The 19,865-nt window shown below is 39.4% G+C and overlaps 1 protein-coding gene across 1 annotated transcript in view; it reads right to left on the bottom strand.

Moving 5' to 3' along the window:
• Nucleotides 1–695: 695 nt before the first annotated feature.
• LOC139459654 (ubiquitin carboxyl-terminal hydrolase 20-like) overlaps nt 696–19,865 on the bottom strand; it is a 33,929-nt gene continuing 14,759 nt past the window's right edge. Inside the window, exons 11-23 of the mRNA XM_071241259.1 lie at nt 19,318–19,493; nt 18,228–18,332; nt 17,109–17,154; nt 16,288–16,399; nt 15,593–15,658; nt 14,973–15,099; nt 14,362–14,425; nt 13,408–13,513; nt 12,703–12,784; nt 11,591–11,699; nt 10,808–10,910; nt 3,947–9,706; nt 696–2,833 (exon numbers count right to left, since the gene is read on the bottom strand). Coding sequence (XP_071097360.1) covers nt 9,123–9,706; nt 10,808–10,910; nt 11,591–11,699; nt 12,703–12,784; nt 13,408–13,513; nt 14,362–14,425; nt 14,973–15,099; nt 15,593–15,658; nt 16,288–16,399; nt 17,109–17,154; nt 18,228–18,332; nt 19,318–19,493 — 1,680 coding nt within the window. The 3' untranslated portion in view covers nt 696–2,833; nt 3,947–9,122. The remainder of the gene's footprint in view (nt 2,834–3,946; nt 9,707–10,807; nt 10,911–11,590; nt 11,700–12,702; nt 12,785–13,407; nt 13,514–14,361; nt 14,426–14,972; nt 15,100–15,592; nt 15,659–16,287; nt 16,400–17,108; nt 17,155–18,227; nt 18,333–19,317; nt 19,494–19,865) is intronic.

Raw genomic sequence — 19,865 nt, 5'->3', positions numbered from 1 at the left:
ATAATTCCAGTCAAGATTGGAAAATATGTCATACTGATGTTTCATCATTTATAATAGAAATATTTAATTCATGGTTTTGTCCAATTTTATCCTTATCATCAATATGCATCTTCTTTCCATTGCTTAAATTGTAATTTTAAAGTTTGATGCATTTTTATTACCATATACTTCTCCATCATCAACATCATCATAATCCAAGTTTCTTCATGTTCATGTTATCTTTTCAACTCATTTTTACACATGCCTAGGTAACATTCTGTTGATGGGGAGATTGTTGTTTCATATTAATCAATAAATGAAGAACTATTAGCCTTAGTATCTGAAAATGGAAATCAAGATTTCACATAAAGCAAGTGATCCAAAACACTCCTTCGTTTGTTTTTGATGAGTCATTTTTAAAGCAACATATTTTCATTAGTCAGTTCCTACATAATCATCCATGGAACAGTAACAGAATTGCTAATCGCAAAGTATTTTGCGATATGTATAGTATTGGGAGACAGACAGTGACATTGGTACAATTCAGAGAGCCTAACCACCTGATCACCATTTTGTATCGGCTTTCACAAGCTAGGGTTTGGGACCCAGTATGCCCTGGAATCCTGTTAGAGGACTTACAACCCGTACAACAGGGGGATGTGAGATGGAGTGAAGACAAACGATGCAGTATCATTGAGACATTTATTCCTTTCAACGTACCATGTGAAGTACAGTGAGAGATGGATAAAGTTGCTGGTCGGTGGAATAGGTAGAAAACATCACATTCACAGTAACTGAAAACATTCAAATGGAATACATGTCTTAAAGCTGAAATGACCATTACAGTCATGTAAATAATGAACAGATGAAAGCAAGACAAATAAACATGATAAACATGCGAAAGGAATAATTTTATTTTATTTTCAGAAACTATTGAATGCATTATGAGTGACATGCTTTCACAAAGACACCTGTATGTTTGAAAAAAAAGGACAAAATGCCTTCAACTCTATTGTTCCTGCATGAATTTTAAGTCTTGACACAATTCATTTTGTGATCGTGTTCACATAGTCTATTAATAGATGCTAACCATTTTGCGATAGCACCTCTGCTTAACTCCTGGTATTTCAACATGGTAAAGGGAATAAATGATAAATGTTGTGTAATCTGTTTTAAGTTGGCAACTCCTTTGGCATTGCACATCAGTTCAACACTCAATATCTTTATAAAGGTTCTTAAGTCCCCACATCAAATAGAACACAGAGAAAAAGAAAAACACCCAAAGATGTTTGCACATCAGGACTTCCACCATTAAATTAATGTTCATTCTTTTTATGACCCTCCAATAACCAGTTTTTATTTCTACTATTGCTGTTTCTCTTCAGCCTGTGAAAATTACTGGCTAAAACCATAAATTCGAACTCCTACAATAAATGTCATTATGCGTACAAACATCAAAAAGTCAAATCAATCCTTTAGCCTTCATATTGCATGAAAACATAAGGCTTATCATCATATATCATGCAAAGCGGAAATGCATTCTTGTCTGAATATACCACAGATGAACCTTGTGAGCAATTGACAAAAATTAGAAAATGTACTGAAATGAAATAAGAGAAAAATAATGAAATACTAGTATATATACACTTTATACAATGGGAATCCAATTTGTATCTACATTCACATATAAATCTGGAAAAGAAACTTCGGAGAACATGAACCAGGCAAGTCATACCTTTGTGCTTAAAAACGATTCTCCCTAAACATAGAGTTATACCTCTTGAAAACTGGACAATCACCCAGATGAGTGAGTGAGTGAGTATGGTTTTACGCCGCTTATAGCAATATTCCAGAGGAACACCACAAATGGGCTTCACACATTGTACCCATGTGGGGAATCAAACCCAGGTCTTCGGCGTGATGAGCAAATGCTTTAACCACAAGACTACGCCACCGCCCCAATCAAGATGAAATCAGAAAGGAACATACGTAGAGGCCGAGTGTGAGCGATTGAGTTTGATTATATCAGAGCGTGTCAGATTGATGGGAGTGGACATGCAGGTCATAGATATTTACCACTTTGGAAAAACCCACCAGCACAGGTTCAGTGTTAACAAACCTAGAAACAGAATCATGGAAGCGGTGTCCTACCATGGTGGTGTCCTACCATGGAGGTGATGTCCTACCATGAAGGTGGTGTCCTACCATGGAGGTGGTGTCCTATGGTGTCCTACCATGAAGGTGGTGTCCTACCATATAGGTGGTGTCCTACCATGAAGCTGGTGTCCTACCATATAGGTGGTGTGTTCTACAATGAATGTGGTGTCCTACCATATTGGTGGTGTCCTACCATGAAGGCGGTGTCCTACCATGGAGGTGGTGTCCTACCATGAAGCTGGTGTCCTACCATATAGGTGGTGTGTTCTACCATGGAGGTGGTGTCCTACCATGGAGGTGGTGTCCTACCATGAAGCTGGTGTCCTACCATATAGGTGGTGTGTTCTACAATGAAGGTGGTGTCCAACCATATAGGTGGTGTCCTACCATGAAGCTGGTGTCCTACCATATAGGTGGTGTGTTCTACAATGAATGTGGTGTCCTACCATATAGGTGGTGTCCTACCATGAAGGTGGTGTCCTACCATGGAGGTGGTGTCCTACCATGAAGCTGGTGTCCTACCATATAGGTGGTGTGTTCTACCATGGAGGTGGTGTCCTACCATGAAGCTGGTGTCCTACCATATAGGTGGTGTGTTCTACAATGAAGGTGGTGTCCTACCATATAGGTGGTGTCCTACCATGAAGGCGGTGTCCTACAATGAAGGTGGTGTCCTACCATATAGGTGGTGTCCTACCTTAAAGGTGCCGTCCTACCATGAAGGTGTAGTCCTACCATATTGGCGGTGTCCTACAATGAAGGTGGTGTCCTACCATGGAGGTGGTGTCCTACCACGAAGGTGGTGTCCTACCATATAGGTGGTGTCAAAGTCAAAGAAGTTTATTGTACAAAAGGCCACCGGCCCATATACAAGAAAGAGTTACGCATATAGATACAATTACATTTGTTACACATTGGGATATACACGTTGTTTGATTAATTCATTTCTTTTGGCTAATGCATGCTTAATATAAAGAGAAAGATTTAATATATTTGATTCGTTCTTTGTCGTCAGCATAACTACAAAGGCGTTTATCGGTGACATTGCTATTAAATAATCTTTTATATATTTCTTTCGGAGATCATTGTAAAATGGACAGACAAACACAAAATGAATTTCATTTTCTATCTCTAGCTTACACAATGGACAAATTCTTTTCACTTTTTCAATGGACAGTTTTCTTCCTTCATTTACAAATAGGTCTAGCAAACCAAGTCGATATTTAATTAACTGTTTTCTTAAGTTTTCCGTAGTGAGTACTGATAAATATATTTCTGGTTGAAGTAAAGTCTTGAAAGTTTTGTAATATTCATAACGCGAACTATCCTCTAAAGTGGAGTGCCATTCTTGGTAGAACATATTTATAGACCGATTCCGAAATTCATTAAGAAACATATTTACATTTCCAACTGACTGACATAGCCATATAAAACCAAAACCATGCGAAAATAAAAGATTTCTTATATGCGATGTCCAAGTATTCTTTCCCATGTTATCTAAATGTAGAAGCATGTTATAGGCTAATTTGGGGAGACGTTGTTCATGCATATGAAGAATTTTAAACCAGTATTTTAAACATCTGATCTGAGAATTAATATATAATGGGTATCTACCACATTCACCATAAACCATGCAATTTGGTGTAGAAGATCCGACACAAAGAAACTTTTTACATGCTAATAAATGAACCTTCTCTAAACAGTCATAACGTTGAAATCCCCATACTTCAGAACCATACAATAAAATTGGTTGTATCTGGGTATCGAAAAGCTTAAAGAAGATATTACAACACAGAGAGACTTGTCCTACCATGGTGGTGTCCTACATGGAGTTGGTGTCCTACCATGGTGGTGTCCTACCATTGAGGTGGTGTCCTATCATGAGGGTGGTGTCCTACCATGGAGTCGAAGTCCTACCATGAAGGCGGTGTCCTGCCATATAGGTGGTGTCCTACCATGAAGGTGGTGCCCTACCATATAGGTAGTGTCCTCCCATGGAGGTGGTGCCCTACCATATAGGTAGTGTCCTCCCATGGAGGTGGTGTCCTATCATGGAGGTGGTGCCCTACCATAAAGGTGGTGTCCTACCATAGAGGTGCCATCACTTACATGATTCCAGACCCATTAGTCCTGATACCTCGCATTCTGTACAATGAGGAATGGAACACCTTCCTAATTTAAACAATACCACCAATCATTCTTCAATCAATCGGTTTCATATGAACGGTCCTGTACAGATTAACAACATTGTGAAACTGTTACAGTAAAAGGTTTTCTCTCTGGCACAGTTCCCCCAAGGTAAGAAAAACCCCTGCAAGATAGCCCTATACTTGCATTAAATCCCCTTCTGACACGATGTTGAACCACGACTCAGCTCCAACAGTTCCTGCTTAAATTTCCAATGCCTGGTAAACAATTGTTTTGTGTTCATTCATCTAATCCAATGATTTTTCTTCCAGTTGTTTGAAATATACAACACATCCATCACAAAACATCAAACATAACAATGTGCCAGAGAACACACAAGAACATGATGAAGTGATGGATACAAATAATAACTTAATGAATATGTTCATGAGTCTTTGTTTAATCCAACATAATAGTCATCATTCAGTCATAATGAAAAATTACAGTGCAGGGGAGTGTCGGGGTAACACTGTACAGCTGTTTACAAGTGTTGCCTATAACAACACATATATACTCATCAGTATAATTACAGGAACATGTATCACGGTGATCAATGGATAGGTAAAACTGATCACAATAAATTAAGCATAACGAAGAATGGATCTATCTATCAAACATATCTACAGAGCATAAACAGTCAGCTTTTAAAGTAGATTAGGAAGAATGAAATTTTTTATGGATCATGGATAATTCATTTTAACTTAGGGAATATATAACAAAACAGGTACAAAATTTGTATAATCAATTAATACAATTAATTTATCACCCACATGTGCCCTTCAGATGACCAAATGAAGGGCACCCCAGTAGCATAAGATTCCACATGTGCCCTTCTGATGAGTAAATGATGGGTACCCGGTAGTTTCAATAAGATTCCATATATGGAATACTTTTCTTGTGACTAAATGATGGTACCCAGTAGTTTTGATAAGAATTCACATATGCCTCTATGATGACTAAATGAGAACCTGACAGCTTTTACAAAGATTCCACATATGGTATACCTTTCTCGTCAATAAATTATGGGTACTCTGTAGTTTTGATAGGATTCAAAGCAGAACGGTATTGGTAATATAAGTACTTTTCATCTCTGTTGTGGTTTGTTATCGGAGCATGCTGAGAATGAGGTCACATTTGAAAGTTTACTCTTCTGAGATTAGAACTTGCACGCACCCACCCCCCAAAACAAAATTTCTCAAATTCTGTACAGAAACAAAATATTAAGAAAGACAACATTCAATGATAGTAAAAAAAGTAAATCTAAATGACCATAGAAGTTGGTGGAACATTTGTTTGTCTCACATTCACAACAAATTCAAGAATAAATATTTCCAATAAACATCAAATATTGACATCTGTGAATACAGTTGTCTTCCATCACATGAATTCCATATCTTAAATGTCATCATGATATTTGATACATTTCCCTTACTTCATCAGTCATTGACAGGCCTCACATTAGGTAAAACAATGGAACAATAGGTACAAGATGTGACTAACTGCTTTCACAGAGGAACTGACCCGTGTCATGTGCACTCCGACCTCTTCATCAGCTCTAACCACATCTCGACATACCAGTGAACAGGGTGTTGCAGCCATGTGGACTAGTTCACCTTAAAAGTTAGGGACTAACCTTTTAATATTAAGGGGACGGGAGTGGGATTTTGTATCGAGACTAGACATTTTTCAGCTACAGCTGCAAAACCATATATTTCTTTATATTAAATCTATGAGCCAAACTATTTTTCTCTCCAAAAAAAACACAAACTAATTGCAACCATGTAATTCTTGGGACAGGCAATTTCCTGTTTTTGGCCAATAATATGATGCATAATCATTTTTTTCAAGAATTGTTTAGGACATTTTCTTTATTTCGATTAATTTTCGTTCCCCCTGTTCCATACAAAACTTCAAACAACAATTCCATGATATAATAAATGTTACTGTATTCGACGTAATAAGCGCCCAGGGCGCTCTAAAAATTAGAAATAGGGGGCTCTTATTAGAATATTATTTTGGAGAAAAAAAGAGTTGAAAGCACACCAGTTCAGCCCAGAAAGGACTACATTGTGTTTTGTTGTTTAACCCCGCACTCAGCACTACTCCAACTATGACGACAGCTTGTAAATAATCGAGTCCAGAAAATCCAGTGATCAATATTGTAAGCAACGATTCATGCCCGGGTACGAGGACACACCATCAACCAAGTCACGGCGTCTGACAATCGGATCCATTTGGTCGCCTAAAACAGCACAAGTTGCTAGGCACCCTGTGCTAACCCCGACTCCCCAAAGGAAAGGCCTCAGTGTCTTAATCTTGTCTCAAAGAGCTGTCCAACATTACAGACAGGGATGAGACTGACTTGGCTGACTGCATGTCATCATACCATGGATCACTCTGCTTGCTGTCAGTCAATGGTTGGCCTGGTTTCATGGCATGACACTGCAGGGATATTGCGGACTGTCGTGTTTGAACAACCTTCCCTCACTCAAGTATAGTAACATCGTGCTTGGCAGGCAGTCCTGTTTTATCCACAAGCAGCATTCAGCCTAATCCCCAGAATTTACAAATATGGTAAATATTCGTGAGATACAATTTGTAGAAATACAATTTGTAGTAAAGTCCTTTGACATCACATAATACAGAGAATAGAAACAGTTGTACATACAACATTATGACTAAATGACAGTGATTAGATTTATAAATACAAAATGTGACAGATCATGTCACAGAGCAGTACCTGTACATGTACCTTAGTATAAGGTAAGTCACAGTATTGTTAACCTCTGTCAGTGTTGTAGAGAGGCCGCCTTGACAGACTGAAATATACCAACCCATCTCCATCATGTCATCATGAAGTAAAAAATCCCTGTTTACCCTAAATAAAGTCAAGATATTTCAGATGCTCTATGACTCTTAATTTACATCAGTAACTTCATGAAATGAAAGTTCTTTTACCAAAAACATTATTTAAATGTAAACCTACATTCAGCCTCCGAAACTCTGCTAACCCGAAACAACTTAATTGTGCTGAGGAGAAGTATGAGTCCATTGATGGTAGTACTCACTGACATGTAGCATTTGAGGGCTATAATTCTCAACCAGTTCTCAATGCATCAATTTTGCTACAAATCGGAACTGAACAAAACTGACAGAAAATGTAAACAATTTAGTTTATTTAAGTTAGCTACAAACCCCAAGGACCTGTGTGATCAGGTGAGGCTGTAATTTGAAAGGCTGTACATCTATCATGACAACTGAATATTAACATGATTCAGCATCTGTGATTCAGAGTGTAGAATTAGCAAGAAGATGTATCAATGTATTCATGACTCATCCTTTCAACATCAGGGTTATGACAAGGACCCTTCACTTTCATACTTAATGTCAAACATCACAGTGTTTGCATTTTCTTCATAAGCACAAACCCACAACAATGAACTGAGACACCCTCAATATTATCATCCTCAGCCAGTGCATTTACAAATATAAAAAACTAATAATCCTATCCAAGTGTTGAGATGCAGATGTACACAGTACTTTCCACACATCCCTCAGTCTCTCTCTCTTTATACCAGAAATATCTCAAGAATAGATGAAAGAGCTTTGGGTTGTTCAAACACTATGACATACATGACAAGACTTAGAAGTTATTCGAAACATATAGCTCACAATGAGTGTGACACCTTGCTGATATTTGCACATTGCACTGAAGTGACTCTCAGAGCTGAACGATCAACGTCATCAGAACAATGTCCTGACATGATACCAGGTGAAGCTACAGCTTTATATTTCCCTCAGTTCTTTCTTGAAATATCAATAAGGCATATGTGTTGGGCTTAACCTTGCTTTGAAAAGTATTTAAGTGTCAGCTTAATGTGGGAGGAAAGCCCGAAGTGATGCATGTCTCAGATGTTTACCACTTCGGTGAAACCCATGAGCATGGGTATGGTGCTGACAAACCTAGAAACATAACCAGGATATCATAGGTTTCTCGGTGTGCCAAAGGGACACAACACTGCTCACTGAGTTCCAGCGCCTTAGACAACTGGGCTGCCCGTGCCCCTATGTGGGATGTGTAGATTATCCTACAAAATCTCTTAATTATGGCTACCCGTCCCTCACAAAATAAGGCTGGATAATTCAAAATTCTATGACAGTTGTTATATTCTAATTTCCTTCCTTGACAATACGACTTAATTTTCTCTCACTTTTATTACAATATTGAAAGATGTACCATGTTGGTTTGAAATTGCACTGAGTGTTGATTTGTTGCCCTGACAACACATGCTATGGCTGCGGTCAATCATTGTTAAACTATGGGAACAGTTGCTATATAGCTTTGTGAATCCAGAGATAGAAATTCACATTAGTCTAGTTTGCCTGATGTTAAAGATATCCTGAGAAGAATGTCAGATTATTGAGGGGTGACCTTGTGTGTTACCACTATTCAGGCAAGTAATGGTGCCCAAAAGATCAACAAACAGCCAGCTCATTGCCCTACAGGGTAAAAACAGGGGGAGTCCACTCTACCCAAACATTCTTACATTTTGTCATTATTTCAACATGTTCTCAGCAAATAAAGAGTTTCTGCATGGAATTGTGACAATTTAACACAAATGATCAAAATCAAGACAAGTTAATTATCAATTCAGAAAAGATGAAAGAAAATATTACAATTATTGATCAGGTTTCAATGTAAAAATGTAAATGAAAACAGCTAATATTTCCTTCCTTCAGAAGAATCACAGGAAGTAATTACAATGTTGTCTCCCCTTAATATCCCAATGACCTGGATTTTACACCCGGGCCAATTCATCCACAATGGGAGCCTTCTTTGTGATCTTTTCAGGTGAGTGAACTGTGATACTTGATGCCGACACAGACCTCCCATCAGTCGATGCTGAATCAAGGCTTCCTGTGTCCGCAATACCCGTGTCGATGGAATCAGTGTCTCCACTGGATGGCTTGTCTGAACTACTAGACACCCTACAGGCAGCTTCCTCTGTGTTAATCTTCTCTGTAGAAACGCTCTTGCCACCACTTGAGACTACACCCCCTGAGGGAGCTGCACTAGCGTTCCGGTTCACTGCTCCAACAGTCCCTGAAATGACATGTGCAGAATTCGGCGCCGACCCAGTCGTGGTCAAAGCAGAACTTTTGCTTGATGCTGATGAACTTGCTGCAGCTGTAGCAGCAAGGGTTTTGGTGACGGCGTGGGTGCTGGTTTGTTTGATAAAGAGCTCTGGTCCGCCCCCATAGATGTTGTGGAGGTAGTGCCACATCTCCTTGGACAACTGACCATGGTCAGAGGACTGCTTCAGCTGGTGTTGACCATTCTTGTATATGGCGATACGGCTGTTGTCTATTGTATCTGGAGGGCCTTAAAATGAAAAGATAATGTCTTACTTCCTGTCAGATTAATACTATTTGGGAAATGTAAATTACAGGTTGTTTTTTAAGTCCAAAATGGTCCCTATAGAACCTTAAGTCACATTTTAAGTCAGTTTTACAATCAATGCAAGTGAGTGAGTGACTTAGATAAATGCTGCTTTGAACAGAAGTAATTTCATTATAACATGGGTGAACGATAAGCCCCTAAAATATGAAGAACTGTCATGATACAGACAAACCAAGGATCACAATTTGGCTGAAATTGGATCCCATGCCCAGTTGATACTGCACAGCTGATGGACATAGCTTGTTATAGCAGGATGGAATACCTTCCACCACCAGGGCTTTTTGTGTAAATAGGATTTAGTTTTCAGGTTTTTTTCTTGACGAAATAGTAAAGAATTGCTGAATATGGTATTTCATTTAATTGTCTTTGGAGTATCAAAAGGTCCTGCATAACAAGAAATCCTCTGGGTAACACTTGAGAGCTGACTTTCATGTGATTGACATCATAAGCATTGATCTACGCAATTGGGATACAAAGAAATGCATCAACCAAGTCAGCGAGCCTGACCACCTGATCCCATTAGTCGCCTCCTATGACAAGCATGGGTTGCTGCAGACCTATCCTAACTCGGATCTTCACGGGTCCTAACAGCCGTTGAACCACCGGATTCCCAATTTCGTCTCCACTCAGAACAAGACACTGGTGAATGCCATTGAACCACCGGATACCCAATTTCATCTCCACTCAGAACAAGACACTGGTGAATGCCATTGAACCACCGGATCCCCAATTTCGTCTCCACTCAGAACAAGACACTGGTGACAGCCATTGAACCACCCAATCCCAATTTAGTCTTCATTCAAAACAAGACACTGGTGACAGCCACTGAACCAACCGATCCCCAATTTAGTCTTCATTCAGAAGACGATACTGGTGACAGCCATTGAACTAGCTGATCCCCAATTTTGTCTCCACTCAGAACAAGACACTCGTCACAGTCATTGAAACACCTGATCCCCAATTAAGTCTTCATTCAAAACAAGACTCAACTACCCTCAATTCCCTGATGCTGTGCCCACTCACCCTCTGCCTTCCCCCTGACAAAGCTCTCCCACTCCTTGAACCAGGCCATGCTGATGGCAAAGATGACTGCAGGACACTCGTCAGTCTGGAAGTCCTCATTCAGCTAGAAAAGACACATGTTCCTCATACAGACATTGTAAAGTAACTTTAGTATTGCTAAACATGCTAAATTCAAACATTTTCAGCTTCACACAGGGATGAAATTTCAGACTATCTGTGAATGAGTAAACATTTTTTTATGTAGTCAGAAATGTTCAACCAAGGTATTTATCGACTTGTGAGTATTGGGGACTTTCCTGAATAATTTGGGGTTTTCCTGGCATAGAAATGGGGGTACTTTCATAATCACTGCATCCCTCTTGACACCTCCATGCTGGAGGCTTGTGACTTTAACCCGTCTTGAGTTTCAAGAATTCTAATGAAGTCAGCCTTACACTTGTCATAAATGGGGATTTGTAATGTATGTTAATTAAATTAAAGAGTGAAGAAAGTCGGACACTGACTGTCAAAACTGTTGCATTTCCAATTAGAACAGAAGTGTCAAACTAAAGTTCATAGAGCATGCAATAAAGAAGTCACTTTTAATGGTTCATGACCATGCTTTTGTAAGTCCCATGAGACTTGCAGTGCATATTATTTACAACAATTCTTAACAAGCTTAAAGATGATCGTAACTCCCATGCTTTAACATAGGCTTACGATAGTCTTAGCGGTAACATCACTTTGTGCGAGTGGGCCCTGGCAGTGAATCAGTCAGTTAGATGATCCTGTGTGAAGCTGTACCTGTATAAATGTCTCCATCTCGGTCTTCTGTCGGTAGCGCAGTTGTTCCAGTTCTCTCTGACAAGTCTGGCAGGCATACAGGTAGTTACACACAGGCCCTCCTCCAAACCTACATCAGGAAAACGGGCAATAGATACGTGGCTCTTACAACCAGCATAATGTACTTGGGACATCATTGCAGTCTGCGTATGCAAGTGAGATTGAACAAATAAGTTTGGGATAGCCCTGTGATGGTGGTCTTTTAATATTCAGGTTTGGACCAGACAATCTAGTGATTGATATCATGAGCAAAATCCACACAAATGAGAAACGATGTCATCAACCATGTCATTGAGTCTGATCCCCAGATATAGACACCTCTTATGCCCAGCATATGGTGCTGAAGACCTATAATCATACCCAGAATCCCTGGGTTCATGATTTGTAATCTGGGTGAATCAATGATTCAACAGACCCGTGAAGATTCCGGGGTAGAATAGGTCTTCAGCAACCCATGCTTGCCATAAAAGTTGACTATGCTTGTCGTAAAAGGCGACTAACAGGATCGGGTGGTCAGGCTCGCTGACTTGGTTGATGCATGTCATCTATCCCAATTGCGTGGATCGATGCTCATGATATTAATCACTGGATTGTCTGGTCCAGACTTGATTATTTACAGACCCCCGTCATATAGCTGGAATATTGCTGAGTGCGGCGTTAAACAACAAACCAACCAATGATTCAACAATGAAGGCAACAAAGGGGAATAAATCTGCACCGCACATTAAGGTATTTAGACACTTGGCAAAAAAACATACACAAACACCAATGCTACCCACTCATCCCTTGTGACCCGTGAAGATCCGGGGTAGAATAGGTCTTCAGCAACCCATGCCTGCCATAAGATGCGACTATGCTTGTCATAAGATGCTTGTCTGGTGGTCAGGCTTGCTGACTTAATTGATACATGACATCGTATTCTAATTCATGATGTCAATCACTGGATTGTCTGGTCCAGATTTGATTATTTACAGATCACCGTCATATAGCCCGAATGTTGCTGAGTGTGGAGCTAAACAACAAACAAACAAATAAAACACTCATCCCTTGTAGCAGGTAAAGATGTATCCTACCTGTTGTAGAGGAACTCCCACACCGCCTGGTTGAGGGGCTGGGCCAACTCCTCCACATGGTTGGTCTTCCCTGGAGGAACACCTACACAGGAACAACACAGTTCAGTTGTCAACTTTCTACCATACACATGTGCTGGATTGAATCACAGTCATTCTACAATCAAAGTTACCTTCCTGTGGTGTTCTGTACAGTGTCCAAAATAGCTGCCTTCCCACAACCAAATGACAGTGACTTTTAAAATTGGGCAAGTAACATTTCTGTGAACAGCCTGATTATATAGTTGAATCTGTAGTTAACATTTAATTCTATGAGTCACCAAGTCAGTTAAGGCATCATTTAATGTCAGTGTCTGCTGTCAAGTTTTTTCTTCATTTTGTAGCTTGTTGGAAGTGGTTTGGGATAGTTTTGGTTAACAAGCCAGTGAACTTTGGAAACTAATTCATACACTGGTCCTGTACCCGCAGTATACAACCATGCTTGTAACAATTGCACTTTAAAGATGTCTGTTTGTCTGTTCTGTGAGGACTTAACTTCTTATTTTTTGCAATTGATATTGTCTGAGTTCCTGTTCAAGATACAACGGTCAAATAGATTTCATGGAAACAGACTAGTGTTAGACATTCTGTTCCAACTGTAAACACACGCTATCAACATAACCAGAGCTAGCATATTCTGAAACTTTGTGTAAAATAAACAAGCCATACCTCCATGCCGACAGAGGAAGTCACGGTTTGTGATCGGACCTGGCTCAGCAAAAGTGTTGAACTTGTTGATCCATTGACGGGAAACAAAGAACTGCATGAGACTTGGCTGAAACACAAAACGTCATGTTATTACCATTCTTCAACACAAAGATGAAACTTCAGATCACAATACAATACAGGATATATACCATATTCGACGTAATAAGCGCCCAGGGCGCTCTCAAAATTAGAAATAGGGGGCTTTTATTAGAATATAATTTTGATGAGAAAAAAAAAAGTTGAAAGATTGTAAATGATATAAAAGAAGAATCTGTGCGTATTACACACTATAGATATATTTTCAAGAATTTAATAGCCAAAAATGAAGGGTACATATAACAAACAAGTGCGTATTTTACATGAATGAATAAGTCTTGTGTACATTGATCAATTGGAAAGGGTGCTAATCTGGATTGTTCACTAGTCAATATATTAGCAAATATCGCCATGGACGCTTATTAGAGCGGGGCGCTTATTACGTCGAATACAGTACTTCTGGTGAGTCGCTCAATTCATCATCACAGAGAGTGATCAGACATTCTAAGAGATGAATCATCAGTCCTAAAAATTGCTTTGCCATGTTTACATATGTTACCAAACAGGTAGACTTGAAATGTCTTATCGGGAAAGTTTCACAAATTTAAAAAAATATGTTCCAGAATGTCTTGTACCAACAGCTACCTAATTTAACACTGGTGATGTTGTTAAGAACAGGTTGTAAGAGGCAACTATAGTGGATCAGGTGGGCAGGCTCTGTAACCGATTGGGCTTCATCATACACCAATGGTGTGGAATGTTGCACCTGTATTCAGTCACTGGCTTCCTGGTCCAGACTTGATCATAAACAGGCCACTGAGGCAACTATGTAATACATGCTATAAATCTGTAAAGTGTAGGGTCATTGCTTGCTTTTACCTCTTTTGCCTCCATCAACTCCATGGCTTCCTGCCTCAGACTGTGCATCTTGTCATTCTGTTTCCTGCAAGACACAGACAACCAATGACATGCAGGTAGCACTTTCTGCTTGGAAAACATCTTAATATCTGCAAAAGCTTGCCTATATATACTTTTCAAAAGAAGTTAAAGAACACCCTATTATTTCATCAATCTCATAAAAATCAGACGTTAGTGCTCGCTTCAGCTTCACATAGACCCTAGGACATCCCATTACAGGTCACATCAGACCGACCTTTCGCAAACTTTGACCGACCAATGAAATGGCTAACCAGAAGTTGACTTTAGCCAATCAGAAAGCAGCTTTCTCTAGCTTCAGTTTCACTAGTTTCAAACTGCCAACTTCCATTAAATCCAGACTACCCCTTGTAAACTATTTTGATAAAGTTCTTAATACAAAATTTGAAAAATGAACAAAACAATTTCAGGAATGTCTAATAGATGACCAAGACTGCATGGTAATACTTCCCATGGGCTATGGAAAGTCTCTTCTGTGACAAATATTGATCCCATTTTTAAGCAAGAGATAGACGATTTAGAAGAGCACATAGGCCTCACAGTTGACCACCTACCTATAGAAGAGCACATAGGCCTCACAGTTGACCACCTGCTGCACGTCCACCTCTGTAACATACTGGTCGTCAAACTCATACCACTGCTCGTTGACGTAGTTCAGGCAGTATGCAGTGTAGTGGCCTCCTGCAACCAAAACATACATCAGTGAAAAGTGAGTGAGTGAGTGAGTGAGTTGGATTTAACGCTGCTTTAAACAGCATTCCAGTTATATCATGGCGGGTCAGCTTAATGTGGGAGGAAAGCCTGGAGTGATGCAGGTCTCAGATGTTTACAACTTTGGTGAAACCCATGAGCACAGGTATGGTGCTGACAAATCTAGAAACATAATCGGGGCGAATCTGGATTCGATCAAGTAGATTATTCAAAACGGGTGTCATGTTGGCCATATTTAATAATACTGAAAATCGAATTTGAACCTCTTGAAAAAAATAAAGGGACATCATTGGAGGAACAAACATGAAGTTTCAGCAACATTGGTCGAGATTATGTATCAGTGCCAGTATCTTTTCGTAATTTGCCTGCACTGTAATCAAAGATAAATACATTTTGAAGGTTTCTAAAGCACTGCTTGACACTCTAAATATTTTCAAACAAACTCCCTTGGCTGTCTACTGACCTCCAGCTGTTCCATGATGACAGATGACAGCCACCAGGTTGTAGCTTGTCACCTCAGACTTGCAATCTGTACAACAAAAATATGGTTTACTGTTTGATTGGCATTCTCAAAGTTGGTGAGTACATAAGACAACATACAACTTTATGCTAAATGCAATAAACCAGAAATTGTTGTCCATAAAGTTGTGTTTTGCCTTATTAACTTGGTTCTACGTAAAACATACAGTACCCCATGAGTAAGATTGTGTGTGGATCTGGTCTTACAACATTGAAACAATACCACAATGTAGGACAACAAGAATATGAGGAATTAAACCCCTATGTCTTCATCCATGGTTTCAATACACAAACCTTTTGATTTTGTTTGTTTGTTGAGCAAAGCTGCACTCAGCAATTTTCCAGCTATATGACAGCAGCCTGTCTGGCCTAGACCAGACCATGCAGTGATCGATATTGTGAGCAACGATCCACACTGTCGGGGTATGTCACCGAGTCTGACCACCTCATCCATTTGGTCACCTCTTACGACCAGCATATGCTGCTGGGGACAAATTCTGACCCGGAATCCCCTTAAGGGACAAACGTTTATACCACTAGGCTACACCTCTGTTTCATCAGACAGGGAAGCCATAGGTGGTCTGAAAACCGACAAATACACAAGCGTGACTTTGACCTGTATCACGACTAAATGCTCACCTTTGTGTAAATAGGGCTTCATGTCCAGGCCTTCAAGGGGAAAAGTGACATACGTTGAGATCTTAGAGGAGTAGAATTCATGGCGGAAACGCTTCAAGTGAATACACACCACCTACAACAAGGACATATTCATAACACATAATGCCCAAACAATCTCATTAAAATCACATCACAAACGCTAAACAAAGATCTGAGGACAGCCCATTCAGAAGTTAGGAGTGAGTGAGTGAGTGAGTATGGTTTTGCGCCGCTTTTAGCAATATTCCAGCAATATCACGGCGGGGGACACCAGAAATGGGCTTCACACATCAGAAGTTAGGAAGGTCAGAACAACCTTTCTAGAACTCTGACCAACCAATGAAATGAGTAACAAGAAGTCAACATGAGCAAATCAGAAAGCAACTTTCTGGAGTTATATACGGCAGTAGTTTCAAACTGACAACTTCTATTCCAGACTACACTCCCCAAAAATATTTGACAATGTTTTTGAGAGCTGTTTGGAGTAAGTGAGTGAGTGAGTATAGTTTAGTGGAGCTTTTAGCAATATTCCAGCAATATCACGGCAGGGGACACCAGAAATGGGCTTCACACATTGTACACATGTGGGGAATCGAACCCGGGCCTTCAACCTGACTAGCGAACGCTTTATCCACTAGCCTACCCCACCGTCCCTGTCATTTGGAATACCCTGTGTTAATCTGAATACAGCTATCACTGAATTGAACTCAAAATTCTCGGTACCAGATAGAATTTTCTTTAGCTACATATTTCTTTATAGATATATTTAAAAGACACACAAGAGAAAGAAAGATCATAGTTACCTCTGGTAATTCTAATACTTTGGAATACTTTAAACCATTCCTCAATCTGAAAACAAACAAATATATTTTAGCAATGGCAAAAGACTTATCCATCCTGACTGAATTGCATGTACATTGTATCGATACATACGACAGTAGAGTCACGATACCATACATTTCGCAATGGTTAATTTACAGTGTCTCTGCAGAGAACATCTGCACACTCCAAGTGGCATGGCTGCAAAGAGGTTGTTGAATGTAGCGCATGTACTGCTTCCTTTGGAAAGAGATTGTGTTCAAAATATGCCTCTGTTCATCCAGCAGTTAAAATGGGTACCCTGTAGGTTGTGATGGTAATATGAATGTTACCCTTCTTGGGCCAGACAAGGCAGCCTGAGTTGTATACTCCCCAGGGGGGTGAGAATGAAAATTGAGTACACACTGATTCATTGACTGGGGTAATAATGTTAGCGCTTGAGCATGGACAAGTGTATGGAGGCTAGCACAATGTAAGTACACACATTATCATATTATTATTTTAAGTTCCTCCTTCTTATAGCATTTTGCATAGTCAGTATTATCAGATTTAGTATTCTGTTTCAAGATAGGTGATAAGTTAATTCTAGCCTGTGTAGTTATAAGTCTAGGTCACTGCAAAACCTCATAAATAATTTTATTTAAAAAAAGGGAAAAAACTCAAACTTGCTGAAACATGAATTGATACATGGGAAGTCGTAAATCATCAGTGAATAATGACACCCCTTGTATAAAAAATATATACCCACAATCAATGGTTTGTGTACATTAGAGGAAACATTTGACATAAGCTGATAAGGTAATGAAAGTAACTTTAGAGATGAATTCAGAAGCCTTACACTGATTGGCTGATTGTTCACATGACATGACTTTTTATGGTGGTGCCTTTAGATCTCCGCGCAGAGAGATATCAGATTAGAGTAAAAGATCTGATTTTCAAGACACTGGAGCAATGATCCACTCATGGGGGTATGATGACATACAATCAGTCCAAACAAAACGTCTAACAACCAAATCCACATTTTTGTCCACTATTAACAACTGCTAATAACCATGGTATATCTCAGCAAATCATGTAAACATGGTGTCTAATAAGAGACCTACTTCTTGCACTTCTCACAGCTGTACATGTTGTCCCCCTTGAGCTCATCGGCCGAGAAAAAGGCCGCCAGACAGTCCTGCAGCGAGATGGTCGGACCCACGAACCAGCTGAAACACACACCAACACAGTATTGATAATTTTACATTAAATGTAGTATAACATTGAATACTTTTCTTGTTAGTTTGGGGCAGGTCACATGCACCTTGGATGGGCTGCATTCAGGAGAGGTGTTTCAAGTTTCTGCAAACGGATGTGTTTGCAAGCTTTTTTGTTTTCACTTTTTGTTTAAAAAAGAGAGACATAACGTAAATTGTGAGACAGGATAAGTAAAAATCTACAGTAGCACAGTATCCCAGTACTACTCAGGGTACAGCTACAATGTTCTGCAAAGCCCTGAAGCAAGTACATTGGGTAAAGAGTTTTTATTTTCTCCAAAATCAGAAATTTGTTTAAGTCCATATATTTTTAGGTATTTTAGCATTGCATTGTAATCAGCATGATGTAACATTAATTATTTAAGCCTTTTCATATTGGCCTTGCTGTCAGTGAATTTGAAATAGAGGTCATCTTTGCAAAACTACCAGAAAAACATATCTTAGTATGCATAATGAATAACCTGAAGGTGCTGACATTTGGGGCAGTGTTACTTGTGATAGGCATATTGGTTCTAAAAGGGTTTATTAACTGCAAGAGTTAAGTGGAGGCTCTTACGAACAATAATTTGGAACTAAATTCTAGGATGGTAGATTTTGTTTAATAGATATGTCCACACACTTTTTGTAATATGGGAAGTCATAATCATGATAAAAAAGTGATTGCAAAATAAATAATAGAATTCAGAATAAATTTAGAATTTCATTCAAACTTGAATCGTTAGAACGATTTAAACAACCTTCCCATCACAAGCCATAAACAAGTGATTACAAATTCATTACAAATTGGTTGTACACGTGACAATGGCTGTAGTGATGTCACTGACCATTGCTAACTAGTCAGAATTACTGGTAATGTTTTTTTTCTTTTGTGGAATATCTCAGATTTCTGATTATCATAATAGTTGGTGTATCTGCATTAAAGAGGTCATCAACTTACCTCTTCATCCAGTTAAACATCATTGAGATCCAACCTTGGTTGACCTCACCACATGCCCCGCCCTTGACGACCCCTGACCCTGGCCCCACAGCCTGGCTGGAGTGCAAGACATGCAGGTGATCTTTACTTGGAATCGGCAGACTTAGGTCTTGGAATGTCTCCTTGGTTGTAGACACCTATTGGGCATCAGAAAAGGTAAAAGTGATAAAGGGAGGCAAGTGTACCACCAGAACACAAGAGACTTTTAGTGGTACAAGCTCTCCCTAAATTCTCCTACAAAAGAGTGGTTAAAGCCATTTGATGTGTTGGGTGCAAATTAACCATTAAAGACCCAAGATTCCCTTAGGTTGAAATACCTACTTTCTACCAAAGTGATAAAGGGAGGTAACTGTACCATCAGAACTAAAGACACCGTCTAGTGGTCCAAGCTCACCCTAAATTCTGCTACTACACAAGAATAGTAAAAGCCATTTTATGTGTAAGATACAACAGACCCCAAAAGAACCAAGTTTCCCTTAAGCTCAAATACCTACCTATCACAAAAGTTA

This window comes from Haliotis cracherodii, unplaced genomic scaffold, assembly GCF_022045235.1.
Source record: "Haliotis cracherodii isolate W230 unplaced genomic scaffold, xgHalCrac1.p SCAF_13, whole genome shotgun sequence".
Lineage (NCBI taxonomy): Eukaryota > Metazoa > Mollusca > Gastropoda > Lepetellida > Haliotidae > Haliotis > Haliotis cracherodii.
Note: the sequence above shows the minus strand (reverse complement) of the source record. Positions and strands in the feature narration are given on the sequence as shown.